Source organism: Syngnathoides biaculeatus, chromosome 15 (genome assembly GCF_019802595.1).
Source record: "Syngnathoides biaculeatus isolate LvHL_M chromosome 15, ASM1980259v1, whole genome shotgun sequence".
NCBI lineage: Eukaryota > Metazoa > Chordata > Actinopteri > Syngnathiformes > Syngnathidae > Syngnathoides > Syngnathoides biaculeatus.
Window position 1 is genome coordinate 16,802,249 of NC_084654.1, and position 21,684 is coordinate 16,823,932.

Sequence of the window (21,684 nt, forward strand, 5' to 3'; positions counted from 1 at the left end):
GATTCAGTTGAGCACCTTATAACAAAAGCAACGGAGGTGGTCATTCAATAATATTCCAAAACGAGATGCCCTCAGACATTTAAAGCTTCCACCATCCCAACCACAGCAAAAACACAACAACAACAACAAGCTGAGGTGTACAGTATTGATAAAAGTATACACGGGACAACACAGAGTGATAATGCATTTGTCCAAGCTTTAGCACTTGTATTAACAATAGCAGAGCACTGCCATAATAACTTACAGACAATAACATTCTCCCTTCTGTTTTACAAAATATGTTAATTGTAGAACCACTCAAGATGGTGATATCCGATGGTTCGGCCTTGTTCATGTTGGCGAATATCATATTTGTATAAATAGGTCAACAATATACAGGGATTTCACTTTTTCTGAAGACAACACCATTGAAGAACACGAAATTTTGGCAAATTCGGCTTCAAATTAATATGCCATCAACCCGCAGTCATATGAAGATTACCTGCACCTCCGCACTGGAGCGAGCCAGCATTGATTGACGCCTACGAGGTGGCCATGTTGGCAGGGGCGACGTTCCCATCAAAGGTAATGCATACACATAAAAATTAAGTTTTACCTTGCTCATTTCTCAACCGCTTTTCTTGAAGTTGACGTTTTTCAATGCCAAATCGTCTGCTCTCAATACAGGACATTTTTCATTTTCCAGTGAATTTGTCGTAATTGTACGCAATGCGGTGTCATCTGTGTTCTTTAGTTTTTCTTGTCAGTGTGGCATCAGCGCTGATGACTTTGACCCTACTAGCTCATTGTTGCACTTGGCACGCAGGGTAAGAAAAAAAAAAAGAGATTACACTTTTAATCTCTTGTGAACGCAGTATACACGGGAAGTCCGCGAAATTGTTTTCCGGACGAGGTCACGTGATGTAGCAGATTGTCAGTTTTGATTGACACTGTCATTAAAGTATTTGATTGCACAGTTTTGCGGTGAATTTTGTATTGCTGTAGAACTGCCAACGCAGCACTGTACTGAGAGCTGTTCTCTCTCTCTCTCTCTCTCTCTCTCTCTCTCTCTCTCGCTCTCGCTCTCGCTCTATGGTATAAAGGTACAAATGTGTATTATAAAGATTTTTTTGTACCTTTCTTGCGCAGGTATTGATGTAACATCAAGACAAAATAAAGATAAATCTTTTGATGATTTTTTTTAAACGCCTTTTTCTTGGTTGCGTGGAGACAATAAATACCACTATCAATTACAGGTGGCCCTTGATCAATATTATTCCACATAATCCATGTATGACTTCTACAGATTGTGCAAAGGGTTGGCATCCTTCCACTTGCATTCTTGTCTTTTTTAGACCACTAATCATGACTTCATGACAGACTGGCGCTTTGGCTGGTTCCGCGCACCTGAGTGATGTCGTGCTGGACCAGTTACTGACAGGGGACCTGTGACCAGCACGTGGCCCCTGATAGAATACAACTGGTCCAAATATTGCACAAGCCTTGGCATGTCTGTCCTCACCCCTCACTCTGTACCTGAGGGGCCTGGACAATCGCTAAATATCCCCATTTTCTTTAATTACAGAACACTATATTGCTTTTGGACCTCGTGGAAGCCAAATATTGAAAGCAGATAGGATACATCAATGTCTGTCAACACCACAGCATATTAAAGCCAATTAAGTATTCTAGCCTTCCAGTTACACCCCCCCCCCCATATCAAAATATATGCAGGGGGAGGGGGGAAGTAATCAGAGGAAGTAAAACAAATAGTATGGTGCAAGGTTGCTCTTGGGTTCATGTCAGTTCCATCAATGTACCAACCAAAAACAAAGCAAAGGGAAAAAAAGAGACGTCATCAGCAAAACGTAAGAAATTACTGTATGTGGATGAAACCTGCTCTAATTTGAGATGGTTTTATATGGAAGTAAATATGTGCAACCAAGATTTGAATTTGAAATGCAACAGAAAACAGGATTTGAATTTGAAATGTAAAGTGATCACATTTTCAATGGTCATATTTCAGTGTAATCTTTCAATGTTAATTCAACTGGCTGCAATTCGCAGTCTAAAACTCACAGTCTGTGGCACCAGGTCAGAAGCGAACAGCCAGCCAATCGCAGTTACGCTTTCTTAGGACGTGATGTCAGGTGACTAAAAAAAAGCGTAACTGCGATTGGCTGAGTGTTCTGCCTGGTGGCACGGATGGTGAATATTAGACAGCGAATTGTAGCAACTATTGAAAATGTGATCACTTTACATTTCAAATTACGTTAAAAGTAGATAAAAATGAATTTTACATTGGGGTTTCTGTGCCCAAAAAACTTTGTTCATATTGCTTTGACAACTGAGATCATGTGGTTGTGCCGGTCACCATGCACTCTTCTGAACCGGGATGTGGCTGTCTCAGAATTTACCATGTAACATTCGAAATGTTAAATGGGGCTCAGCACACACTCGCCCCAATTTAAGTACCTCCGATCAACCTTAAGTACATTTCAGCTGTTCCGGTAGGATTTCCCTTTTTTTTTTCACTTTCTGGCAAAAGCTTGAATGTTTCGTGTTAATGATTGCTAATTCAAACTGTTCACAAGTCCCTTCACAAAATCTCCCAAACACGAGTGAAGTAAAAATGGGTTACAATTTGACAAGAGCAAGGTTGATATAAGTGCGACTACTGGTAGATTAATTGATGACTAAATTGCCCGAGAGTGCGAATGACTGTTTTTATGTGGGCTGCGATTGGCTGGCGACCAGTTCAGGGTGTACCCCGTGTCCTGCCCGAAGATAGCTGGGATAGGCTCCAGCACCCTCGTGAGGATAAGCAGCTCAGAAAATGGATGGATGTAACCTTATCATTGTTAAAAATGACCAGGGTTGATAAGAAAAAAAACAGAACTAATAACAGGCATAAGCGTTCCAACATTGTACACTGGACTTCAGAGAAGAAGTTCGTCACTCTACTAAATTTGAAATAGTCATCGCTGATCTTGGCAGGGGTTGGGGGGCGGGGGGGTCAAGGAATATATTGGGGCATCTGGGCTGTAAAAGCTCCATTATCATAATAGAGATATGACTGAGAAAAAAAACCCAAATGGCACCCTAAACCTTTGTGCGGTGGGTCTCCTACCACCTGACAGCCAACACGGACTCAGCCTGACTTCACCTACCGCTGACACCGTGTTCATCCGAAAGCTTCTGCCGTAACTGCCTCACAAGAAATATTGTTGTTTTGATGTGATTGAATTCACTGCACCCAGACAAGAGGAGGTCATTCCGAGACCTGCCGCCGCATCCCAATACACTGTAGATAATAAGCAACATGGGGAGAATAAAGGAGAGCATCAGGATGAGGCAGTAGAGAGGTCACTTTGAGAACCTGGATGAGAGCACATGGCAAACAGCATCTCCGCATTCCCCACTCACCACCCCCCCCCCCATCCTCTCCCTCTCAATAATCCACTCTCTGATGCACCAATGTTCGCGGCATTTTTTGGAGGCGGGCCGCGACCCGCGACCACCGGGCCTTAATCTGAGCCCTCGCAGCGGCCGCGGTTCACCTCTGACAGCGGCGGCCGGCTGCCAGCGTAGGAGTGGCAGGCTTAGCCTTCTCCAGAGAGACAGCTAGAGGTTGTCTGTACATGGATGGGCACTTCGCGGCTCGGCGGGGGCGGGAGGAAGGGGCAGCGTAGCAGCTGCTCAGGACATATGGGCAGAATTCATTAAATCTGGCAAAATGAGCCAATTGCGGAGGTGGCAAGAGTGAGCGTTTGTATGTCTAATAGGGAAATACTTGCTGCACTGGAGCTCCAGTATTCCACAGCATATAAATATTCAGAGCACAACTAAGCTGCATGATAGCTTCATCCAGAAGAATTAAACTTGATGGAGCAGATTCGAAGCCCAACTAACGGGCGGGCGAAAAAATAATAAATAAAATGGCATCGTTTTGATGGCCAGTGACTGAGCTTGTTAGATGCATAGACTTTGTGTCCTTGAGGTCTTTGGCTGCGCATCTTCAAATGTCAGGAGAGCGCTCTGCGTCTCAGACATAAACCTAATCACAATCTGTAAATGTTACAACTGTTTCCCTAATAGACGTGCACGCACATTGGAGGTCTCCATTGAAATTCACACACATGAACCGACCAAAGACGAAACTGAATGCTGATTGACGCGACTGGCTCGTGTTCAACACGCACCACGCCAAGCATTTCGTGAATTAAACAAATTTAGCATGAACGTGTCGTAGCAAACGGCGTCCTTGAACCTGCGCTGTCCTCATCGTATCTTTTTTTTTTTTTAACTTTAAAAAGCAATTTGAACAAGAGCCAATTTCCACGTATTCCTGTTTATCCAATATAAAGGTGTAATGTATGCTAATCCACCCGGTGTCAATAGGAACTGTGTTCAATGCATTTGAGATAATAGTGAAGGGGTTGCTCCTATCGAAGAGCTGCAAGATAAAGTCAATGGCACGGTCAATAACAATAGGGTTGTGGACCTTAATGAGGAATGTTAATTTGAACACAATCAACTGGATTTCAGCTTAGCTGATTATCAACCTTGGACTTGTATGAGGGTGTTGATAATGAATGCTATAGCCAGGACAGGCCTTCAAAAAAAAAAGTTACTACAGTGGTGAAAGTCCCAAAACAAACCTTCAGGGATGCAAATCCCAGAAAGTGTTCATTTAGCAAAAAAAAAATGAAAATGCTACTACTGCACACACAGATTTAGTTAAGAAATATAAATTGTAGATATCACACTGTAAGTGAATATTTTCAGTGATTCAAGTCACTGGCTTCTCAGTTCCCACTGGAGCCGTTCAGTCCAGACGTTTGTGTTCAGGTTGTAGGCTATGAAGCCTGCTCGTCGCTCTCTCCTTGATCCCATTCCATGAGCAGCTCTGAGGACACCTCTGTAAACAGATGATCCCAGTCCCAAAGCACATCTTCCTGCGGAGCAGCCAAAGAGGAATTGGGGGCAGACAGAGGAGCGCAGAGAAAAGAGAAAGCGAGGAAAGTGGGGGTAGAAGAGGGTGTACACATCATAAATCCTGATTACCAGGGAGGCATGCGGACGACAGCTGGACACTTCTTTGCTTGGTGCTTAGAGGCGATATTTACTAAAAATTCACTCACCTCCTTCACCTCCTGCTCTGGTGCTAAAACCTTTGTGAGGAGCTTCAAGTCGATCTCTCCATCCTGAAGAGACACTCCAGTGTATATGTTGCATGGAAAACTCAACTGATCACCTTGACAAGTTGAAGTGAAAATCAAACTTTTGACTTACAAGAGTCTGGAATGCAGAGTAATATTTCAGATCATTGTCCAGGTCCCGGTAGGTCATTACCCGATTGACTTGAACACTAATTACAGGACATAAAGTGAGAAGATTTTACCCTAAAATCTGGTTCCATGCAACACAACAGTTAGAAGAACATGAGAGAAGCTGGTGGACGCAAAGACTTCAAGATCAGAAAGCAGGAGGTGGTTGCCAAGTGGTAAACGCCTCAAACCGAAACCCAGCTGCTTATCTGCGGGTCGGAATTGAGTGAGGGGGCTCTGAAAGTGGCCGGGGCCTAGCGGCGCATGCCAGTCCTACTTATTGCACATTACACGCTACATTGCCCCTGCAATGAGTTCAATGTGGATATTATCTCGCACTGAGAGCGAGCCCCAGCCTAATAACCTCCACCACTGTCATAGCCTCGCTACATACTCGACACATGTCGGCATGCCTCTCGCTGCCCTGTAAAGGACCCGTTGGGTAAGGACCCAGTACCGCGCTTGCATGAATCACACCCAACAGTTATTTGTCCATCTAAGGCAGATCAGTTGACACACTTAGTGACACCGGTAAGAGTGGAGGACCATCTCATTCTGCAGTTCTTGCATTTGGACAAAACTGGTCTTGGGGACCTACCTTGGTGGAGCGGCTACTTGCATGTTGAGATCTTCTTCTTGCACTTCCTCCAAATCTGGAATGACTGGAATATCTAGAAAAATAATCAAATGTATTGGGATTTCTGGTTGGACAGTGAAAGAATCTTTAAATACATGAAAGTAAATCTATGTATCTATTTTGGAAGTGTGTATCAGTGTGGCATTTCCACCCCTCCCACTCTCACAAGAGCGGTCCTGTCACAATAGCCATGCGGGCATGAATATTCACGAGTTGAGGCGGCAGCTCTTCCCGCTGTGAGAGGGGCTCTGGCCAGGGGCTCCCCAGAAAGCACCCCCCGCTACCTTAGCATTTGGGCCCTGTCAGCGCTGCCCACCCCGAGGACCCGCAATGGCCGGTGGGCCGACCTCCATGTCCACTCTGCCACTCCGACTGGCGCGGCGTCCAGCCATGTGCGGGAGCGTTCGCTCGCAGGCCCATCTGTGTGGGGTCGGATGTCACCGCGCGCGGAGAGCCGCCAGCCCGCTGCTCAAACAGTGGGAACCCGCTTTAATTGGCAAAACGCAACAGGAGAGGGGATGGGTCCGCTCCCAAGAAGGACAAGGCAAACTTTCACAGAATTCCGCTTCGACATTTGTTGGAGGAGGAAAATAGGAGCAGAGATAATGAGATATACAGGGCGACAAGATGGAAATGAGCTGTTGAAATGTCTGCGCTTGTATTATCAAAAGGTTAATTTGTTCATTGTTGTCCTAATTTATGTAAAAAGTTTGGTTTTGACACGCTCACCTCATTAAATACACCTGCGCCATTTAATGGCATCCGACTGAAATGCTGCAGTGTTCACAGATTGACTGACACCACCGTCAAACAGTATTTTTGGTATTATTAAAAAAAAAGTCATTATTTGTGATTGTGGCTGAACTGTGTACTAGAGATGAGCAGGTCTGGCTCACATTGGTGAGGTTTCAGGTTTGAATCTCAAGTTTCCACCTTTCTGTCTGGCGTTTGCGAGGCCTACACTTTCTCACGTGGGTTTCTATAGGAGAAAGGTGAGGAATCAGCCCAGGACTACACAACAGGACTTGGTCAATGACCTGAAAAGAGCTGGGACCATCGTTTCCAAGGTGACTCTTGGTTATACACTAAGACGTCGTGGTTTGAAATCACGCATGGCAGAGAAGGTTCCCCTGCTTAAACCAGCACATGTCAAGGCCCGTCTAAAGTTTGCCAATGACCATTTGGATGATACAGAGGAGTCGTGGGAGAAGGTTTTGTGGTCAGATGAGACCAAAATTGAACTTTTCGGTCAAAATTCCACTATCAGTGTTTGGAGGAAGACCATTGATGGGTTCCATCCCAAGAACACCATCCCTACTGTGAAGCATGGGGTTGTTAGCATCATGCTTCGGGGCTGTTTTTCTGCACATGGGACATGACTATTGCACTGTATTAAGGAGAGGATGACCGTGGACATGTATTGTGAGATTTTGGGGAGCAACCTCTTGCCCTCGGTCAGAGCATTGAAGATGGGTTGTGGCTGGGTCTTTCAACATGACAATGACCTGAAGCACAGAGCAGAGAGAGAAAACTAAGGAGTGGCTCCGTAAGATCCATATCAAGGTTCTAGCGTGGCCTAGCCAGTCTCCAGACCTAAACCCAAGAGAAAATCTTTGGAGGACGCTGAAACTCAGTGTTTCTCAGCGACAGCCCAGAAACCTGTCCGATCTAGAGAAGATCTGTGTGGAGGAGTGGGCCAAAATCCCTTCTGCAGTGTGTCCAAACAACTACATGAAACATTTGACCTCATTAATTGCAAACAAATGCTATTGCACCAAATATTAACATTGTTCTTTTCAGGTGTTCAAATACTTATTTGCAGCTGTATTGCACAAATAAATCATTAAAAAAAAATCATACATTGCAATTTCAGATGTTCTTTTTGGATTAGCTCTCTCACGATGGACATGCACCTACGATGAAAATTTCAGACCCGTCCATGATTTCTAAGTGGGAGAACTTGGAATATAGCAAGGTGTTCAAATAATTATTTTCTTCACTGTAAGATCGTTAGCTTTATTGAAGACTCGAAATTGTCCATGGGTGTGAATGTGAATCTGAATCACTCTACAAGTGGCCTGTGACTAACTGGCGACCAGTCTGGGGCGCCAGCTCAACTGAAGCGCTATAAAATCTGAATGATGGATGAATGAAAGACTTTTTTTCAATCTTATTTTTCCAGTCATGGGAATAAAGGGCTTTAATCAAATTATGAGAAACACCTCTATGGATGATCCACTACATTTCTACACCACTTAACATAATGACAGATGAAAAACGGACCATTATTATTATTATTGTCAAAACGGACTTTTGCCTGCATTGGAGACGCAGATGTGTACCTAATGTTGTGGCCGATGGGTTGTTACGCAACAATCAGTACTTTCTGCGTCTCCTGGTGCAGTTACCTCAAAAACCGGCGACACCTTTTGGAAAATGTTGCTTTCCTGAAGACTGTTTGGTCTGGATGGGCCATCAGACTACACGTGCTTATTAGCGCCCCCACTCAGTGTTGTCACTGACAGCGACAAGCACGAGAGTAACAGCCACATGGTGACAGAGAAATGTTGAGTTGCACTGCGTGAAGAGGGCTGTCAGTAATCTCCAGCCCACAGTACTGCGGCCTGAGGGCAAAGTCAATAGCAGAGCTGAACTGAGGGAGAGGAGATGGACGTCTGCATCCTCTGACGTGAGGAAGTATCTTGGCATCTTTGTCGCGGCGGCTTTCGGGTAGCTCCAGAAACCAAACGGGAGCACGATGGCTCACGGGGCTAACATTGCATTTTATGACGACAAAGGAAAGAGAAATAAACAGTCTTGACTGTGATTATTTTTCACATATAATTATGAGAGTTTCAGAAGTTTCTGTCAACTTTTGGTGGAGTTAAGAAAAGCACCCCCCCCTTGATAACTTATTTATTTACATTTTTTTCTAATTAAAGTAAATTAAAAATGCCAAACTCGTTTATCCACTGACAAGATTCATCTGTGTTTCTGATATCCAAATAAATGCAGGCGCAGGTATTTCATATTCATGAGGCCCCGGTGACACTTTGTCCTCCCGTTTACAAAGCACAGCGTTCAGCAGAATCCGTCCCCCCTGGACCCCCAATCAAATTTAATGGTCTTAGCGCAATGACATCAAAAGCCTCGCCATCCGGCTCCTCGCAAATAGCATCCTGGCCTGTCTTTTTTGTCTACACCCACTTTGACACGACTTCAGCCAGAACCGTGCGACTTGAAGCACACTGTCGTCGATGCAAAGTGTGCTATCCGCCGGAAAAGAGACAACATTTGGAAATGAGCTGCAGGTCCAATCGAGAGTGGAGGTCAAGCAGGACGAGAGCCCCTCACGAGGAGCCATTTCCTCTCCGTCGTCCGCCACGCCCACCGACCTACTGTGTACGGACAACCCCGCCTGGGCCTGGACGTACACCATCAGATAAAGGCTGGTGGCGAGCGGCCTGAGCAGATCCTTTTTACACGGTCGGCTTCTGCGTTGACGCATGTAAATACCAAAAAGGGGATCATTTGCGGTCAATGTAGACCTTCCCCCGGCAGGCACACGCCAGTCGGCGACTTTGAACGGGACGTCTCGCCACATCAGTTGGGGGCCTCTTATAACGGACGTAGGGGTCCAGTCAAATGATCAGCTAAGCGTAAAATCCATTTTGAGAAGGGTGATGGGATGATATTCAACACATCAGCGGTTCGGTGTAAGACGGTGAGACGTGTAACAGATGTGTGCGTGTTTGCAGTCAGCGCTGCTATTTTAAGTGAACGTCAGGGAGCCGCGGGGGCAGCTGATGGTGCGATGGGAGCCGCGACCCAGGCTCCCCTCTTTTCTCCCAGCTAGTAGCCGGTGGACACGTGGGATAAGCGACTGGGACACAATCAAGATCGTAGGGGCTATCTCACTACCCCTCAGCGCTATAATTTCCAAAGCCCCTTGCCTCTCTGCCTCTGGCTCTGTTTTAAGAGCTCTCTCAGCACCGTGAAATCGTCTTTCTGATAACATTAAGAGCGAGAGAACTGAACTTCTTCAATTCAAAAATCTGACCATTTTTGACTGTCAACACAGGCAATATGCGAGGTCATTCACGTGGATTGAACCCTCAACAAATTATACCTTGAAGTACTTAATTTTTTTAATGATCTACAAAATTTAAAGTGCTTCACAGTTCAGCATTGTACAGCAGCAGTGGCTATGTTTGCAGTCATTTTGATTATTTTTTAAAAAGTGGACTAAAGAATTCACTCATTATTAAATCCCGCAAGTGGCCGTCAACCAGTCAAGGTTCACGGTACCACTTGCTTGAAGTCAGCTGCGATTTGAACTCCAGTCCTCACAACTGTGATGCAGATGTATAACAGTCTATCAATATTGTCAACTCCGTTTTGAGCTGTTAATTTCACCCTATTTTACATGCTCTTTTGGATCGACAAAGAACCCGATTTTACATTGCAAAGGTTTTTAGTCATTTCACAGTTTAGTCCAGATGTTTGTTTTTCGCAGAATTGGACCTTCAGGTGAGCCAAAGCAGACATGTTCTATGAGATCAGTTTTTGTGTGTATATATATATATGTGTGGTGATTAACCGTGTTGCTTTTGAGCAGGGGCTGGGCACCCACTAAATTCCCTCACCACAATTCAATTCAAAAAGGTATAAAATTCTGCTTAATGAACATGTTTACGTTTATCAAAAGGTGAGTGGTTATTTTCAAGGCGTCGGTGGTCAGCGTCAGTGCGCTACCTTCACATAGCTTCCGAGGAAAAATGTCACCGGCTACAATCTTGACGGCCCGCTTATCTGCACTATTGCTCGGAATAAATGTGCTGGGGAGGCACCGGAGGGTTCCTATCTGCCCGTGAGGAGAGACACGGAGTGGGGGACTGTAAAGGGGCTCTTACCTCCATCATCATCGGATCCTTGGGGAGTCTGTGGTCGCAGCCGGCGGCTGTGGAAACAGAGAGCGCGAGAGTATTCATTATTGAATACTTTCTAATGCAGCCTAAATGGTGAGGTCATCTTAAAAAGTGGAATACGCGGTTACTTGGTTCAGTTACACCCCCTTCATGGAAGCTTGGAAACTCGCTAGGATTGGTCCTACTATGGGATTCTACTCTGTGCGACCAAATTAGCCACCTGCAAAGGATCGTTTCTAGAAATAGCTAAAAAGCACTTTTGTTTTTTTTCCGATGACGAAAACCAGACAGTTTAGATGCAGTGCATCATGTTTAGGCGTCAAACTGGGCCAATCGACCTTAAAGCCTTTTAATAGAAAGGACCAGCTGCCCTGATGCCTCAAAAATAGATGCCTGCATGCATCCTCTACCTGCTCTCCACATGACCATGTCTATTCTAATCACAGCTTCGCTGTTATTCCAAGAATAACAGCAGAGCTTGGCTCCTCACAGTAATAAAAGTGATGACAACTCAGTCACATTTTTTTTTTTGTACGTGTGTTCAATCATGTTAAGTGATTGTTGCTCGAAGGTAAGGATGAGGTGCATCCAAGGACAATCTCAATGAGCGCCAATTCCACTTGACTGCGGAGGGGAACATTTAAATTTAAAGACCTATGTTTATCCACGCACAGAAATGTAACTGTCATTGAATCCAATCAGCGGCGACAAATGCACTTGGAAGAACGGATGATGACACGGCTGAGTCAGCTTACTCTTCCAGGTCGTCCGCGGCGGCTCTTCTTGAAGATCTGTGTACATGGGAGAAAGTAAAACAAATTGTTCGTTTAACTGGTGTTAATCCCGCCTGTACAATACCAGTCTTCAAACATATCTTATGATAGTAATTCTGATCTCAGCATGGTCAGCGACACGCTTTTCCCTGGCAGATCTCCTGCCGAATCATGCTGCAATCTTGTAAGACTACACGGCACAACGTAGTGCTTTAATAACAACTGTTATTTTCAACATAGGCTCTCCGTTTCAGCACACGGAACAATCGCATCGGGTCAAAAAATATATGTATGGGGTCACGATACAGTTGATGTTTTTATGGTAAACAGCCAAGTTAAATTTGGGTTTAGCATAGCATGTCTTCATTAGCAAAGACAAGTCGTCTTCAAGCCAGTGAATCCAGTTTCATTCTGCAAAATATTGGGTCGTTTTTTGGTTACATAGTGCCCCCTACTGGTTAAAAAGATGACACAGTCTGAGCCGGAAAAGTATTTCAAACTGATGTGATTTAAAACTATTCCACGTTGCCAACAGTTATAATGTATGTAAAATTTTGCACTTTGCGTGATGCGTTGGCCTTAATTCATAAATCATGTCACAGAGTTGTTGTGTTGTAAGAAAATTAAATAGCAGTCTGACAAATACGGACAATTTGTGTATTGACAGGGATAACCTTTAGTCCCATTTTATCTTGTTGTTACCGGCAACATAAAACATTTTTATTCATTATTTTATCTACGCTGTAAGTAAAGCTCAGTGCCACCGATAAAGCCCTCACGAAGAACCGAATAGATGCACGCGCTCATCATGCTACCGGCACCTGAACAGAGCACTATAACTGATTTGTATGTTATAAAATAATGTACTATAAGCAACCTTTAGGAATTTATGCCGTATTTACTATTATTCACAAGAATTCTTAATGACTTCTGACATTGCAAAGCCAACGGTAAAGAAAAAGCAGGTGTCCAACCAGGCGGGGCAGAGAGGAGCTGAGAGAAGAGCCGTGAGAGGAGCCTCGTGTTACCTGCCTGCCCTTGGACCGTGTCCTATCTGGGCGGAGGCGGTGCGGGTTCAACACTTAAGACACATTACTGGCTCCTTGATTAAGACTCATGTAAGGCAAAGCGATAGACATGGTAAAACTGTCTGGAAAAAAAAAAGTTGTTAGGGATAAAATATATTGTGACAACCTGGTTTCAAAGGTTCATCAATAAACTGACAGATCATTTAGTGTCAATTAGAAGTGATAGATCGACAAATCCTGGGATTTCTGCGCTGGGATTAGTGGGAGGAGGGCCGAAGTGATTGAGCACGCGGGGTGACATTGAAGGGAAAAGTCCTTGCTGGCTCCAGGGGGGGCCATTACTTACTTTGTTTCAGAGAGGATCAATGCACGTGCAAAACCCCTTCACACCTCCTGTATTTCAATTGCTTTGAGGCCGGGAATTAAGTTGGGTGACACAAAAATGCAGAGAAGCGACACGCTGACCTTCTGCTGAGAGGAGGAAAGCCATCGAGTTTGCTGCTTGGCCTGTTTGCACTGACGCTGCAGCAAACAACACGAGTTACTGATCGCCTCAAAGTTCCCATGCGCGCGCTTCAAAAGAAAAGCCTGGAACTTAAATGGCCGGCACCCCACCAATGTAACATATTAACATAGATGTTCTGCCCTAAATATTTAATGACTGTCTCCATGTTGTGCTGTGCTCTCCATGTACAGCAGCTCAGATGGGGTGATTAAGTGGCTGGTACCTCTGTGATGGAGGGACTGGCTGGCTAACAGTGCCCTCCTGTGGCTGATATATTAACCATGTCAATTACCACCTTGCTTGCAGATGAAGACAAATGAAAAACGGCCTGCACAGATAGGCTCGCTCTAACCTTGTTGATTCACGGCGCCGGGGCCGAATGTGCGCTGACAAATAAACTCGTTCCACAGCATCAGAGTCCATTAATAAAATGCAAAGCCAGAACACAGCTGGCCGAGACGGAGAGATGTACGTACTTGCCGGAACCGGACGTGGAGCTTTCTTCTGCCCAGCCGCCCTGCCTCCTGGGTGGCTTAGGAGGGGGACCCTGCAGAGGGAGAAAATTAAACAACAAAATGTGGAAAATACCAATTTGTAAATAGTTTAGTTATGAGCCTATAAAAAGGTCATTGGGGTTCGATCTTATAGAATATCAGCAATTGCACATCTGTACATTCATTGTTTTTTTTTTCTATAGCATAGCAAATTTATTTATATAGCGCATTTCATACACAAGGTAACTCAATGTGCTTTACAGGATTCAAGGCATTTGAAAAGAAAGAAATAAACATTTAAAACGACATAAAAACAATAAAAATGACGAAAAATATTTTAAAAAGAATTAAAACCGCATACAGTGCAAGTAATATGATCAAATAGTGGATATATTCTAAAAAGCATGAGAAAAAAAAAAAGAGTTTTCAAGATGGATTATAAAACATTTACACTTTGGGCTGACCTGACCTCTGTTGGCAACTTATTCCATTTTTTATTTTAATTTTTTTTTTTGCTGCTAGACCACGTTTGCTTTGGACTCTGCGCTCGACTATTTGACCTGAGTCAGTCGATCTCATATCTCTACTGGGTTTGTATCCCGTAAGCATTTCTTTCATGTATTCAGGACCTAAATCATTTAGCGATTTATAGACCAGTATCAGAACTTTCAAATCTATTCAAAAGTTGACTGGAAGCCTGGGCAAGGACTTTAGGATTGGAGTTATATGCTCTGACCGCTTTGTTTTGGTCAGAACGCGAAGTGCAGCATTCTGAATGAGCTGCGGCTGTTTAATACTCTACGCTATTGGTGACAATTTAATGTCATATTTATGCACACAATTTCTGACCAGGTGGAAGCCAGCAAAAACATGCAGGTTAGCTTCATTGAAGCTTTACTGTTTGTTTATTTATACCGCAGATATAAAAAAAAAAAGTCACCACGCTCCGATTGAATTTCCAGGTTTCTATGTGATGAAAACAATGAGCCAGACAAATCATTTAAAAAAAAAATTTGCACATTATGTGACCTACAACCTGTATAATCTCAAAAAAAAAAAACGTTTTTGATCTTTTCAAGAGAGGAAGTAAAAATAAACTACTGAAATAATGTGGTTGAACAAGCCTGCACACTTACAACTTGTATGTGTCTGTGTTCAGAATTAACCAATCACATTCAAATTTACGTTAAATGGGAATTAGCACTCAATTAGTGCCTCTAAAAATTGCTGGAGCTGCTATTGCTAACCGTTCAGAATTCCTTCCATCACAGTTGCAGCTAAAGATAAACAGCCCCAGAGCACAGCAGTGCCACCAACATACTTCACTGGAGGTATGGTGTTCTTTTGGTAAGAACCAGTGTTGTGTCTATTTTGGAATTACTTCCCCTCTCGGAAAAAAAAAAAAAAAGTCGAGCTGCAAGGTTTATCATTCCATACCACATTGAAAACTGAAAATAAATGATTTACTTTAGTGTCATTACTCTCAATGAGGGAAATAATTATTTACAAGCGTATAAATACTTTTAATATTCACTGTATGTGGCATGTGATTGGCTGACAACTAGTCCAGGATATTTCCTGAATGCCCCGCATGAGGAAACTAAAGCACAATCACAGGTTTCCCGGCCAAGCCAGTAGGGGGCGTTGCTTGTCTGCAACAGAAGACTCCAGATGTCCACCATTGAAACAGAACAGACCTAAGAGCTTAATTGAAATGTTGTTCTGAGGATGTGATAAGCACGAGTGGACTCAAGTAGTTAAGCTGCATCCATTTAGCTTGGAACAGCCACATGTCCAGGACCGCAACATATGGAGCGCAGAGTGTGGGAACAGTCAAGCGTCCTATGCGAGTCTGACCTTAAAATAGATTAACAGGGGGAAAAATTGACCTTCTCCCTATCGTTCTTTGATTCTGAAAATAGTAAAGCAAGTATGCATCTTGATCCTGAGAGTGGGACCCTGAGAACTGCCCTTGAATGAACGCATTCCTCCGAGCTCAAGAGCGGGGGCACGAGACAAATGAATGTGGAAAAAAAAAAAAAAAAGGCCACAACATTTCTCATTACCAAATTGAGTCTGCAGAGGACAAAGTGCTTGTGAAGAATTTCTTTCATTTATGATGAAATAGGAAATAATTTTTCATGGCTGGCCCCCTTCACCCGAGCTATTTATAAATCTGGGCGTCACTTATTGGGCACGGGATGAGGGAAGCACACGTACACACACACACACAAATGGACGCAACCACTTATAGGGAGGATTGGCCTCAACAAGCACAATCAATTTTGCACGGTTTTCGGCAACATTCTGTTGGAATATATGACGAACAATTTACAACAGTTCAGGAAACATGGAAAAAATGAAAGGCTGGTGCAGGTGTCCTTTAAAAAAAAAAATTCCCCCCCATAAAAATCACATTTCTGATTTCAACCGAATTTTCCTTTTCGCATTTTAAATTGTATTTTTTTTTTCTTTTTATTTATGGGGGGCAGTAGTGCACATCATAAGAAAGCCAAAAATAATACCAACCTCTAATCCCACCCCACCACAAAAAAATTGGTAATTGTGCTGTCAAATGAACTAAAATTAATCTCTCAAAGCGATTGTCAGCGTCCGTCAGTATGAGCTTTTCAGGAAAGTGATACTTAATGTTGGTGATTTCATGTTTAAGCATTATAGCAAAACAAATTTGCATTCTGTCGTTAGTTATTTAGCTGCTCAGTGAGCTTAGTTTTGTTTGAGTTTTGAAACCTATTTTTCGAGAATTCGCTTTTACTCCAAATAGTTTCCCTTTTGAAGTGTTGCGCTTCCATCGGAGGGTCCACTTTATTCCAAAGCATTAGGTCACTTAAAATTCTCCGGATTTCACTGTAAAAATATGTGCCCTCATCCACACTCGGCCGTGCCTCCAATTGCTCATGACCAAATATGTTCGTGCTGTTAAAACAATTAGCCGTGCCCTCATGGTTTCTAAATTGGGATTCCGTGATGGTCTGCAGGGCAAGGAACTTGTAGCGTCCAAACCGTATGAGTCCAAAAGGCAAGTGGCGTCTTTGTTTAAAAGGATGCCAGGAATGTGACCAATCAGTTGGGTATTTCAGGCGGAAGAGGCCAGCCTTGATAAACGAGGACTGTAAATAAACGCACGGCACGCTGGAAAAATGTATTGCGTTTGCAGAGCAGGTCAGAGGGGGCACGAGAATACTGGTGGCCGCATTGAGGAAGTTGGCCTAATTTGGGAAGATTAGCCTAAAGCAACAGCATTGCTGGGATGTTTCATGCTTAAGTGCTGGCTGCATGACAATTTACCAATCCAGACGACGTGACTGATTCCATAAATGCCAACGATGAAGTGATAGGAATTGCTCTCCTTTCACTGCCTGTGCTGCTATGACTTGTCTCGCATATTTTTGTCCTATATTTAGACGCTGTTTTTGCATCGCTGAATACAAGTATTTTGAGCTGAAACATCACCGGTGAGATTGTCCCTGAGTCTGCGAAATGTTCAAGTGCACTGCAAAAAAAAAAAAAAATTCCATCCATATTGGATATATTTATCAAAGTACTACTTGACCAACAATTTGTCTGAGGAATGTTTTTTTTATTACATAGCCTTTATCCACGTAACATGCGGTGACTTATGTAACATTATGAGAGTATAAAAAATGTAAAAATAGGTGAAATGCCATCTTGATGGGAAGAGGAAGATATAAACTAAACACAGCTCATTCTACAGTGTGCATTTTTTCAGTCAACTTTGAAAACTATGCTGAGCAGCCAAGACATACACTCACGTTTGTTAATTCATTTATTTATTTATTTGGGGAGCGGTAGTTGCCATCACTGGTACGAACCTATGGCAGAATAATAAACTTGGCGAAAGTTTACTTTCATTGTCATCAATGAGCTGGCTATATTTGTTAAGATCGCTTGTCACATCATGGACAGCGATGTTTGCAAGACTAGATTTTGTACCCCTTTAAAGGCATATTGGCCAAGAAAATTATATTTTCCACAGGTGACAATGCAATTACTGAAGTACTGGGAAAACATATGAGATTGTTTTTGTTGTTGTGGAAGATGCACATAATCTGTACAGTACCCCAACACCCCACACAATCTGCAAGAGTGCACTAGCAGGTTCTGGGTTTGAATGTAGGGTATAGAGCTCGTGCACGTGACGTGACCATTTTCACGGCGCCATATTGCCGGTCAGACACATTGTGGGAGACATCGAACCAGAGGAGAATATTTACAATACCCGAGACCTGTTGTGCTGTTAGTTGTCACAACAGATGAGACAGATATTAACCCCAAAGAGCAAGACAAGACAACGTGCAGTCCAGAAAAGACCAATGGATTTCGGCAATTAAATGTGATGGATGCTGCCCAACAAAAATACACACACGCCTGTGTAGCGATCACTTAATTTCAGTTAGGAATTATTCTTCTAGTCTCAAATTATCAAGAAGTATTTAGAATGGGTATTTACAAAAATAAAATTAACCGTCTGTCGCAAGTAAGGTTTACGGAGATTTACATGTAGCAGCGATACGCTTCCGTGTACAGAAGAGCCGTCTCCGTCCTCATTTTTTTTTTCCAATCAAAGTTAATGAATGCGCGTTTGTGTAAAACCAGGGGTCATTTCTTTAAATACTGGCATTTGCATTGAAAGAATCTGAGTGGCTCCATCACGATGTGGGATTTATTCTTGATAGAGAACAGATCCAATGACTTAGTATTTGTATGCGTCCAGACTTTTCTACGCTTTCAAACTCTTCTGTGTAAATCTCGACGACTTACTCACCAGATCCATGTGTAGATCCAGTTGTCCAAGACAAGCGAAAGCGGGTTAACAGTCCCCTTTCTTATCGGCGAAAACATCGACTTCGGTATTAAATATCGGTCCTCTATGCCAAGTGTCTCTCATTTTTCCACGTACCTTCAGTTTTTTTATCACCTTCTAAATGTTTAATGGTATCGGACAGAACTCTGGTCGTCGTGCTATAAGACGTATTTTCGTTTCGTCTCCAATCAACTTAGCATTGAACAATACTTTGTTTGATCGGCAATATGGCTAGTCACATGATTTCGGTGACGTAGGTGCACGAGCTCTATAACCAAGTCTCAAATGAAAAGTTAACTCAAACAGGACGACAGTTGCTGAGTGTTTTGGAGCATTTCATATCTACTCAAAGAAAGAACAATGCAACTGAAACAGTTTAAGCATAATACTAGTAAACAAATCACTCCAATAAACCTTTATACCATGTTTGTCAAGCTGGTGTTCGAACTGCATGCTATAATTTTTAATAGACAAGTCTTTAAAAACTGGAGAGGAATCAAAACCAAGTAGTTAATCTTCACTTTTAATATGATAACTGAATGTTTGTATAGTATGGTATAAAGATTGTGGAGTGTTTGCAACAGAAGCAGTACAAAACCACCACAATGTTCAAGCAACCTACCTCATCGTCATCCTGGATTAACGCATCCATTTAAGAGATAATACATTTTGTGGTTATTGCTCGAATAATGCCCTGTAATAACATGGAAACAATCGTCGTACATAATGAGCTCACATACTTCTCCGGCAGAAGCGGACGTGGAGGGCTTTCTGGCGCTGCGGGCATCTCCAAGTGACTGGTCTGCTCCGAGACGGGCTCTTCGTCCAGATTTCGCAACCTGCAAATGACAGTATTGAACTCAAATTAGTATTTGATACGAAAGATGGTAAAAATTTCCATCTAACAAGAAAACAACAATGGATTCGGGAATATATTTTACTATTCCGCTTCTCTAAATCCGAACGATAAAACATGACGGTACTTTAAAACCCATTTTCAGCTATATCAATCATTCATTTTCAATATAGTTAGTGATTATTTGGGTCGTGCGTGAGCTGGAGCCTGTCCCGGATGACTTTGGGGTGAGAAGCAGGGTACACCCTGGACTGCTCACCAGTCAATCGGAGAATATATAAACTGCTTTTAGGAAAATCTGATTTGAGATTCGAATCCAGATGAGTTAACAACTAGTACACCATGCCTCAATATAAATGACTGCTGTATGTCATAGAGACCCCTCAAGTAAAAGGAAATTATATAACATGACTTAATGGGGACAGTTCCTACATCTACAAATAATACAAATATTGTCTAAAAGATAGATACTACAGGCATACCGCCTATTTTATTCTCTTCAGTCTTCAACTGTACTTGTGAGTAAAGGTATAAATTCTTTGTCAAGTAGCGAAACAACTTTTATACACGCTAACAGCTATCCTAGTCTTCCGAAAGCCAGTTTCTTAGCATAGCTAGCTTAGCTTTCGCTTGACAAAGATGGAGGCTTTTCCCGTTGCAGTTTATCATCCGAGACAATGAATGTTGTCACATATTTGCTAGGTAGGGGTGACACTAAACATGGAACTACCTCACATGCATGCAAGCTGACTCGGGTTTTAGGTCAACTTGGTTCAAGCGGCTAACGCTAGCGTGCTACGTCGGGTGCTTCCATGCTTCGTACGAAAAGAGCCCCGCTTTTCAATTCCCCCGGTAAAACTCACGTTTTTAACGGGCCCGCTCTCCCCCAGCTGCACGCCCTCATCCATGGTTTGCTTTGGTGTAGTTCAGGCCCCCATTGTCTTAAACTTCGCTCGGATGTCAACAAGCTTCACGAGCAGGCAACGGTAACCATGGTAACGGCTGGAGGAACGCGCATGGCTGATCGGTGTTGAGCACATTTTCAAAAATAATAACTATTGTGTAGTTTTTGCATTTACTCCCGACTATTTATTTTTAAAATCAACACAAATTGGAAAAAAAAACCTCATCAAATCGATAACATTGTCTATTAATACCACTTGTAGTACCCACTAACGTCCACTAGGGACCCCTGTTGTTCATCTTTTGAGCGTCCACTACTTGCTTCTCCAGCGTTGTCACCTCGAGCGTCAAATCAAAAATCATTGCTCGCTTTATACGCGTTTGCAATGCAGTGGTATTATTGGCATCGCTTTAAAAACGACCGTATGATTTACGACAGTTTCATGTAATCTAGTGGTGACTTAATAGGGCCAGCAAGGGCTTGGGTGCTGGCCTACATGTTCAATCTAAATGATATTTGTTCCATAAAATTGTATTAACTACTAACACTCCTGCTTCTAGTGTGTGTGTCAATGGATGTTGCTTTTTTTTTTTTTTTTTTTTTTTTTTTAAATCTAATTTCAGCCTCTGAGTGTTCCCAAATCAAAATAATCTGCCTTCAGAATCACGATAGCGCTGGCCTATGTGTTTTCCAACCGGAAACTATTTTACATCCAGAAAAAAAACGTCACACAACGTGAATTCAAATGCTAATTTTGTAGCCTAAGCTCCCGCCATGTTGCGGAAGAGCATTTATTTCAGGGGTGTCAAACTAATTTGCAGTTATAGATTCCCTCAGAGGGCCATTATGAAATATAAAATATTTAATCGGCTCATCATATTTACATCAATTTATGAGCTATTTTTGGAATGAGAAAGCAAGGGTAATGGGGTAATGAGTTTTTCAACTATTTTTCATGCTTGGTCATTCAAAAATGCTTGTAATATCACAATGTTATCATTTATGTAATACAACCATTTGAAATTTTAGTCCATATTTCACAAGTTGACAAACTAGATTTGCCTTTGCGGGCCACATAAGATCATGTGGCGGGCCGGAAATGGCCCCCGGCCGTTGAGTTTGACACCTGTGGTTTATTTGTTCTGGCTGTCACAACATGTCGCTGTCATAGATAGTTGAAGAAGGTAAACATTGTCCGTCTCCGTCCATTTGTGGTGATTTTGTTTTTCTTTATTTTTTTGTGGGATTGGAAAATGTTCTCACCCGCTCTGTCATGACGCGGTGGTTGGTTGATTTCAACTAAATTAGAGAATGAGCGCTTTTCCATCTTCTGGTCGGTTGGTGAGAGCAAAACTTCCAGTCACACTCTGATATTGGTACACTTAATAATCAGCACCTCTGGTG

At 42.9% G+C, this 21,684-nt stretch overlaps 1 protein-coding gene across 1 annotated transcript in view; it reads right to left on the reverse strand.

Annotated features, from left to right (window-relative positions):
• The window catches only part of LOC133513049 (intraflagellar transport protein 43 homolog A), a 36,690-nt gene extending 16,288 nt beyond the window's left edge, over window positions 1-20,402 (reverse strand). The window contains exons 1-9 of the mRNA XM_061843330.1: window positions 20,240-20,402; window positions 19,261-19,359; window positions 13,657-13,727; window positions 11,630-11,665; window positions 10,860-10,906; window positions 5,908-5,980; window positions 5,275-5,350; window positions 5,124-5,186; window positions 482-4,937 (exon numbers count right to left, since the gene is read on the reverse strand). Coding sequence (XP_061699314.1) covers window positions 4,839-4,937; window positions 5,124-5,186; window positions 5,275-5,350; window positions 5,908-5,980; window positions 10,860-10,906; window positions 11,630-11,665; window positions 13,657-13,727; window positions 19,261-19,359; window positions 20,240-20,284 — 609 coding nt within the window. The 5' untranslated portion in view covers window positions 20,285-20,402 and the 3' untranslated portion in view covers window positions 482-4,838. The remainder of the gene's footprint in view (window positions 1-481; window positions 4,938-5,123; window positions 5,187-5,274; window positions 5,351-5,907; window positions 5,981-10,859; window positions 10,907-11,629; window positions 11,666-13,656; window positions 13,728-19,260; window positions 19,360-20,239) is intronic.
• Window positions 20,403-21,684: the final 1,282 nt, after the last annotated feature.